Source organism: Paralichthys olivaceus, chromosome 8, assembly GCF_024713975.1.
Source record: "Paralichthys olivaceus isolate ysfri-2021 chromosome 8, ASM2471397v2, whole genome shotgun sequence".
Taxonomy (NCBI): Eukaryota; Metazoa; Chordata; class Actinopteri; order Pleuronectiformes; family Paralichthyidae; genus Paralichthys; species Paralichthys olivaceus.
In genome coordinates, this window is record NC_091100.1 from 11327454 (window position 1) to 11336564 (window position 9111).

Genomic DNA, 9111 nt, shown 5'->3' on the forward strand with positions numbered 1-9111 from the left:
TCTTCCTCCCTCTCCATTTTCCCACAGATCCCAGAGGAGATGAATCGCTGCAGGAACTCCTACGTGGAGCAGGCGCTGCTGCCTCGACGCCTGGAGGATCTTGCCTGCGAAGAGGCTGGGCAGGGCGCCTACAGGGGGTACCTGCGAGACAGCCTGGACGCCCTCCTCAAAGAGGCCAAGGACAAGTTCAGAGGATACGACAGCTGCTCCACACCTGAGCACGCCGAGCTGGCCTACAGAAAGGTACACACAGTTTTTGGTCTTCAGGGAAAAAGCCGATTATCAATCATGTGTAAACAAGCCGTCGTGAGGCACACACTCTCTTTTCGACTGTTTCCTGTCCTCTCCTTCGCTCTCCTTCGTGTTCGCCTCTCCCTCTCTCCTGTTTCTCTAAATATCCAGTGGAAAACCAGCAGTTAGGGTTTCCTGTTCAGAAACACATCCGTGTGAAACTGGCCTGGCCCTTGGCCTCTCATTCCCATCCCAGTACTGGACTCCATCCCAGAATGACATCAGCCTGACACACACACATACATTCATATGCAACCACACTATTATCCCAGGCCTACATTTCCTGTGTCTGGTCTGGAAGGTTATCTTCCCTCCAGTTTGAGAGTCACAAGGCAAAGAGAGTGAGCGTGTACTTTATCATCTGACAGAAGAATGAAGCAGCTGACTTGGCCAAAGGGCAAAGAGAGGTTCTGAAACACAGTCCAACTGTTCTGCATTAAAATTATAGCTTGATTCTGATATCTAATTTCTGTGACTATGACTGATGCGATTAGATGCCCAACAGGAATTTTCCAAACACTTGCACAAGACAGTTTAGCACATGAACTGAAAACTGAAACTGAAAATGTAAAAGCATTATACTCAAATAAGTATGTTGTGATTATTCAAAATCACATGAAAAAAGATTCAAGACACATTCCTCCCATTGAATCAAATGACTTTTTTTGGTGAAATTAAACTTACAATCTGTTTCGTTCTCCTTGTAAACTAATTACAGTCTTGTAAACTAACCTATCCTCCATCTCCTCTTCCAGGTGCATGATGGGTTTCCACTGCGACTGTGGAAGGTGACCGTGGAGTTGCCCGCAAGTCCGGAGGAGGTGCTGACAAGGGTGCTGCGGGAACAGGGCCACTGGGACGAGGATCTGCTCGAGAGTCGAGTGTTGGAGACCTTGGACGAGAAGACAGATGTCTACCAGTACGTCAAGAACACCATGGCTCCACATCCCACCAGAGACCACGTGGTGCTCAGGTACGTCCCTCCCCTTCGTCTGTCCTCACTACTCGCCTCGTCTGTGTCTTTGCTCTGATTCATGCCATTCATGTTTTTAATTGAACGTTCTCTGCTCTTTCTACCAGAACGTGGGTAACAGACCTACCAAAGGGAGCGTGTGCACTTGTGTGTACATCTGTGGACCATGAGGGGGCGCCTGTTGTTGGCGTTCGGGCCAATGTTCTCACCTCACGCTACTACATTGAGCCTAGCGGAACCAACAAATCCAGACTCACGCATATTTCCAGAATCGACTGCAGGTTAGTGGATGATTAATTTGGGAAATTCTTAAGCCCCTACTTTTGTGGTAATGTAGCTGATGACACAATGATCGACCTTTCCCCTCTTTCTTTTCTTTTCAGGGGTCGTTTTCCAGAGTGGTACAATAAGCTGTATGGACACTTGTGTGCTAGTGAAGTGGCGCGGATACGTGACTCTTTGACGGCACCCATGGACAAATGAGAGAGCAGTGTGCAGTTTGGGCAACTACAGCCTCAACAGTTTTTTTTAACCTTGGCCTGTTGGACCATAATTTGGATCCTACTGGGACTTGGTGTGACTCATTCCACCCGTTCTATCAGAGAGGGAGACGGGGTCCAAACCTCTTTATACTCACATGTAAAGGACAAACCCTGGATCCTTGATTGAAGGATGTCTTTTTTTTTAGATCATGTCACAGCAGACTGATGCTAAAGTTTTGAACTGTTTGATTGGGGCTGTCAGCCTAGAGCTCAGCTGCCAAGAGGTCTCATGTCACACAAACATTTATCTGGGCCAAAGGACTTGATGACAGGATGTGAGATTCAAGCTTTTATCCAAAGGGTGCTATTGCTTCTGAGAAGCAAGGGGGAGTCAGTGTGAGTGTGTGTGTGCGTGCAAATTAACGTGATTTAAAAAAATACATTGCACTGGTTTCCAGTCGCAGCATAATGTGTACATACAGTATTGTGTCCACGGTGGGTGTCTGTCTTGTGTTACCTCTTTCGCTTTCCCTGTCACAGCAAAGCACAGGAGGAATAGCAGACAATATTATGGTCAGTTGACTGATGAATCTATGGGTGAAGAAAGATGCGAATGTGCTGTTAATATGCAGACTGAGTGGAGACAATAGGCGGGATGTTGTGAGGTAACAGGTGGCCGATAGCATAGAGGGTTTTTTTGTCGCAGCAGGGACAGATGAGGGCGGTGGCTGGCTCACCAAAAGGAAAGAAGTGATCAGAGAAAAAAAGGCTCATTTATTAATTAATTAGTTTCCTCTTTCCCTCAATAAGAGTTTAACTCAGTTAGTCTGAGTGTGTCGTTAGTTTGATGTGAAATCTGCAAAAAGTAGAGCACAAACTTCTGCCGGGGCTGAACAGTCCCCTCAAATTCAATCAAGCACAAAATGACATACACTTATAGATCGCTCCCTTCATTTCAATCAAGATCCATAAAACATGGTTCATCAGTGAAAATGGCTTGAAACATTCCTGGATCCAAAACAAAATGGCTTTTCTTTCAACCCTGCATCCTTCTGCCAAGTTTCCTGGAAACCTGTATAGTTGTATTTACACAATTGTGCTCACAAATAAACAAACCAACCAACCAACAAAGGGACGGGGGTGAAAACAAAACCTCATTGGTGGAGGTAAGCATTCAATGAGGTTAAAACAACATCAAGAGCCCATAGGTAAGAGTCTGTGACACAGCCTCAGTGTTAGAGAGAGGAAAACTTTCATTTTTGCAGAATCAATCACACAAAGTAAAAGTTAAGATCAACATACTTAATGGACCAAATTTAGAGAAAATCAACTTTTCCATGTAGAGCTTTTCCTCACTATTAAAAGTGTTAGAGGTTTCTTTTTTAAAAGCACAGCACAATTCACAGTTTTTGATTATGTTGTCGTCTGAACACCACTTGTCAAATATAAATTTCACAATTTCTTTTGATGTACATGAGAACAGATAAAACAGACAATGCTCTGTTCTGAACTGCTACAGGAACCTCTGGTTAGCCCAATACGAGAAGACGAGAAGACGAGAAAACAGGGAAAAAATGGTCCTTTTATAAAGGTGGAGATTTTACAGGTTTTACTGTAAAGAAGAGGGCAGATTGAATGTTTGTGTGATTTCAAAGGAAGGAAAAATATCTGTGTTAATGCTTCTCTCTCTGTACTGTCAGTGTTTTTTTAAAAGGAAGTAAGAGATGTGGGGTCGTCACGACAAAGTTGACCGTCACTCATAACATTCACGCTTCAATCTGAGGGCTCGCTTTTCTCATGTGGAGTCGTCTGATTAATTCACTAAGCCATCGTTCTGTTGTAAATGTTTCTTAACTGTGTCCCTGCCAAATAATAACGCATGACAATGACAGTTAATTTAAAACAAATATATTTATACCTCAGATATATGTTTGTTTTGTATCATTTTATTTTATTTTATTGTAAATGTTTAGCTGTCGTGTTACAGAAATGAACAAATGTTTTATCTTTTTTATTAATATTATTTCTGTACAGGTTAATCAAAGTGCACTATTAAATATATTAAAATAATAACTGTGTGTCGTGAGAGTGATGTAACCATGGGACCACACAATAACATAAAAAGTTCTTGTTCTGCTCTTTAAATCCCTCTGTAATCTCCCCAGTCGTTTGCTTACACTACAGTTTATTCCGAGCGCTTACACCTTCTCACATCCAGAGCTCAGACTGACTCTTGAACCCCCCCACCCCTCACATCTCACCGCCTACATCCACCTCGCTCCTGCTGTCATCTCACGCTGATGAAGCTGTGATCGGGGCAGAGAGGCATGAAGTGCACGCAGGCGGGTATCAACTGGCCTGGTGGAGGGTGATCTCACTCCTTGTCTTGTTTCTTACATAACAGTTTCATATAGTAGGAGACAATGCAGTCTGTTGTGCCACGGAGGGGGGGGTAAATTCAGAGGGGTCCAAGGGTCAGGGTGGGGGGGCTGATGTACCCCTGTATTGTTTTAGAGGTTGCCTTCATGAAAAAACATCTTTCACGTGCACGTACTGTACCGAGGTGTCACGTGCTGTACTTGTTTTGTTCCAGCTTTGCTTTTATCCAAACAGAGGAATTACTATGATCCATAAACTTGTACTGTGTATTTATGCAGCTCAACGACGGGTACTTTCCGCACATGTGCTGAGTGACTTCGAGAACAAGCTTTGACGTGGATCAGACGAGTCATGCTTTTACATTTTGTGCTGGAATATTCACTCACTCTTTCTCCTGGTGGTACATAAACACGTCCTGTGCTCCTGAGTGCGAGTGAGGAGCTGGAGATTAACCAGAGCCTCACACAAACACACACACACACACACACATTTCACCACACACATACAGTATGTGTGTATCTGTCTTGACACTTGACATTGACCTTATAAAGATTTGTCACCATACTCTATTTCTCTCCCACGTTCTGTTTTGCCTCTCCTGTGTGTGTTTGTGAGATCACAAACTCGACCATGTTTTTTTGTGTGTACTGTACGTGTGTATGTGTTTGTGCTTGGAATGCAAACACCTCTGAGAGATTAAGCAGGGCCAGATAGGGCCGCCCCAACAGTCCGCAACCGCCACATTCTTGCTCTGTTGTTTGAGAATCAAGCGCATAAGGTTTCCCACATTGATAAATAACGCAAACACGTGTGAAAGAAAACTCGTGTGTACAGAACAGTGTGGGGGTTATTAATGGATCCAGCGCAGGTCTGATTTTATATTTTATTTTTATACTTTGAGGTGCTGCTATATATTGAATTTTTTCCTGGTATTGAAATAAAACAGCGCAGTGGTCATTCTAAACCTGCCTGTCTGGTATGGGCCATTTGGCTTGTTAATGCTCTAGAGCTACTTTAGAATTATTCCTTGTCATTAGTGAGTTCTCATCAAACAGTTCTACAATATACTGTCACTTTCTAATTGTTTGTGTGCTGGACGTCGTGTGCGGAGTTTTTTTTTTTATAAACAAATAAGTTACAGAACGTTGTGTTCATCCTACCTGGTTTATCTGCAGTGGAGATTTTATGGTCTTTTATGGTCTGTTATTCAATTTCTATTAATATTGATGGTTTCTCATATCCAAATCGCACCACAATTGGCACTGCACTTTCTTGTTCTCAATTAACATGCAGAGAGTCAAGCCGATTAGATGAATGGTTATTGAGATAAGAGTTCCACATACAGACTGACAAACCGTCATCAACGTCAATCATTGCACATTTTACGAGGCTGACACATGCAGAAAACAGTTCACACCATACAAACTAACCCAATCATCACAGATATTTATTGAATCATATCATGTCGTTTAAACTGACTTTGTAACCAGCTTCTGCACCGGCACGATCAGTGAGCCGTCGTGTTTGCTCACAAGAAATCCCACAGGCGTGGCAGATATCTGAGGGGAACCGTGGGTCACATGTCTGCGTGTTCCGATGGGTCACTCGTGGTACTGTTGTGGCAACAGGAATGTCGTTGTTATTAAAAACATTGTATTTTACCAGTCAACATGGCCAAATAATCAGTCACAGGATATTTACAACTGACTTCATATCACTGCTGAGCGTACGTACACATTCCAGCAGTTCCACAGACTGGACGTACAGTAAAGGTTTAAAATGGGAAAACAAACGGGTTTGTTTTGTCTGTCCTTCTGAAAATAACGCAGGTGAATATTCTGTATAACCACCAGTGTCCCACATGGTTCAAATCCACATCCCACAAAGCAGGTGTCCTGACACAGCAGTTTAATGAGGACTCTTTATGTGGCATCACAGAAATAAAGAAAAATAGATTCATCACTCAATGTAGACATAACCAGCATTAACACTAGAGCAGGATCACTAATGGATACAAAATAAAAACTGTATATGAACATGCATGACTGGAATTTCCCTCAGTTGACCAAACTGAATTTTTAGGGGAACAGTGAGTTTCTCTCATATGATGTAATGGTTAAGTCTTAGATCATCAGTCGTGACATGAGACTCTTCTCTGTGTCAGGTTGAAGATATTCAGCCGTCATCATTCTGATATGTTCTTGTTAAAGAGCGATGGCTCTGAGCACATCCAGCTGATTCCTCATGGGAGTGTCTCAGAACAGGAGGGGTCCCAGCTGTATGTCACACAGTCTTACACAGTACAGCTCTGCCCTCCAGTGGCTGTATGAATTTAGATTAGTGTGCGCTCCTATAAATCAGTCTTCTCTGCATTCTTCAGCCCCTTAGGTCACTGGATTTCTACTCTTTTGAAAAAATATGTATAAAGGGCTTTCCCTCACACTGGACTGGCCCTATAGAATATACTAGGCCCTCAAAAACTTCACCTCAACTTCACATTCATGTGGGTTTTAGACAGTCCTGTGACATAAACTAAAAAAAAGCAATGTATTTTTATGATTAAATTGGAAATCAACAATACATGTTGGTCAAAGTTTTTTTCAAATCAAGGCCCTGACAGAATGCAGTTAGTGAGCTAAAAAGCAAACAAAAGATTAAACTTATGTTTCCATCATTTTTTCTTCAGTCATTGTTTTTGTGTATAAAACACAGAAGTACATACCTGTAACATGTCATGTCTTTTCTTTTCTGTGATTTCATTTTAATGCCTCACGAGAGGCGTTTTTATAATTTATACTTTTCACCCCTAATAGACCACTAGAGGGAGGCGTCGCTCCATAATACTCCTTCGTGTCCACGCCCCGTTTGTCCTCACACAACCTCATGCTGATGTGGGAGTCATATTTCTTGCACCAGTGAAAAGATGAATGAGCAGCAATCGTGACTTCACAAAATGACATTAAGGACTCAACCCCATATACAGTCTATGACTCAACCAAAACAACTTCAGAATAAAGTCTCTGTCCAGTTGAAGGCTAACACCCATTTGACAGATCAGATCTACATTGTGTTGACAGAAAACATCCTGGACAACAGAACTTCTCCTGTGTAATGACAAAACACCACTTTTTAGATTTTTCATGGAATTTCCCAATTTTTTAAGACACACAGAACTTAAGGTCTTTCCTTAAAATCAGAGTTGTTTGACTTTAGATCGGCTGGATGAATAAATACAGTTTAATGGTTCTTATCTAAATTAGGATTTTTTAAAATGTATTTACATCCTCGACCTGCTGATGGATAATTTGAAAAAGTTTGCAAAACCATAGAGATACCATGCAGTTTCTTGTTCTGTTATTTTTACTTTTTAATTGAGATAAATGACAGAGAATAAACATTGACCATTCTGGCCTTCAACACAACTGTATCACATGATACAATATAAAACACTCTGATAAAACAAGAGCAAATACAGAGCAAACCAATTGTGCGGTGGGGAGTGGGGGTGCAGATCAGTAATAATTCAATTCACAATTTACGACAGGTGATAAAGGTGGGAGGGGACAGCAGATGTGCAGAAAGTGTCTCTTGAGTTGTGGGTTTGAAAAGGTGGACGGGCTGGACTTTGACCTTTAACCTGCAGGAATTTGAATATTTCCACACATGCATGAGGAGGGCTCAGTTTATAACAGGCTCTTGCGTGGGCCTCTCAGCTGATCATAATTGAAAAGCAAAAAAGCCAAAATAATTTCTGTTAAAACGTTGTTGGCCTGATATTCATCACAGAGAAAGAAAAGGACAGACTCGGTTATGTGGTGGGAATCTTGTGAGCTGACGGAAGAAGCTCAGGACGAAATCCAGATGTTTTGACGCATTTATTGAACCTTGTTTTATGAGGTTGAACAAGTGAATGAGGATGATGTCATCCGGTTCTGACCATTTCATTAGTACAATTTGAAACTAGGTTATTCATCAGGGAACAACATCACATGTACACAAATGAAGACTCTTCCTAGTGCTTCACATTAACAAACATTTACCATTCTCAATTGTGTTTACATTTCCATTTTTTGAAATGTTTGCTATTTATATATTTAAGCTTGCACTAAACACACCACAGCAAATCCCTTGTGTGTAAACCTATTTGACAATAAATTCTCATTCTGATTCCATGGAGGTCCGTGGTACATCAGCTGGTCCTTGAAAAGTTTCCAGATTCATACATTATGATGATCATTAAGGGAAAGGAATCAATTGGCAGAAACTGAATATAAAATAATCCTATTGAAGTGTGACTCGTCTAAATTGTACAACTTGTTGTTTTCTTTACCCTAGAATGGGCCCTTTATATTGACATACTTTATATTTACATCAGGAGCAGGTCCTCTTTACGGAGGTCGCCATGTATTTTACATTAGTCCAGACTGGACAAACTAAACACCTTTTGAGTTTTTATGATGCTAACCCTAACCCAACTGAAGGTTTCTAGAGGTTCTCTTTCATGTTTGGCAACTTCACTACTAGATGTCACTGAACCTTTAAAGGGATTGACACTCATTATCTACTCACCACTATGCCAATGAAGTGTTCTAGTCCACAAAACACTTTTGGAGTTTCAGGGGTTCCCGCGGTTTGTCATTCCCACATGCACAGGAGACACAAATCCACCATATTATTCAAGCGAGAGGTGGAGCAGGCACTCTGACACTTGCGTTCACACATGCACCTTCTCTGAAGAAAATACGGAGGAACTGCAGAGTCCAGTGATATGACAGATTAAAACATAACCCCCAGGGTAGAGGTAATAACACTTAAGGTTTTATAGCTTGATTTTATAACACAGGCTCACTCTATGCTCCAATCTGACATAGACAATATTTTACTTCAAGGGTGAAAAATTCTAACAAATGTGCAGTTGTGCAATTGATTATGCAGATAGAAATAAAGCACAATAAACCTGGGGCTTTTGCGGCCAAAAAAACAGTT

At 41.6% G+C, this 9111-nt stretch overlaps 1 protein-coding gene across 5 annotated transcripts in view; it reads left to right on the forward strand.

Moving 5' to 3' along the window:
• The window catches only part of dlc1 (DLC1 Rho GTPase activating protein), an 85096-nt gene extending 81277 nt beyond the window's left edge, over positions 1-3819 (forward strand). For all 5 annotated transcript variants that reach the window (XM_069530748.1, XM_069530747.1, XM_069530749.1 and 2 more), the window contains 4 exons: positions 28-243; positions 1047-1264; positions 1372-1545; positions 1648-3819. In XM_069530748.1, coding sequence (XP_069386849.1) covers positions 28-243; positions 1047-1264; positions 1372-1545; positions 1648-1747 — 708 coding nt within the window. In that variant the 3' untranslated portion in view covers positions 1748-3819. The remainder of the gene's footprint in view (positions 1-27; positions 244-1046; positions 1265-1371; positions 1546-1647) is intronic.
• Positions 3820-9111: the final 5292 nt, after the last annotated feature.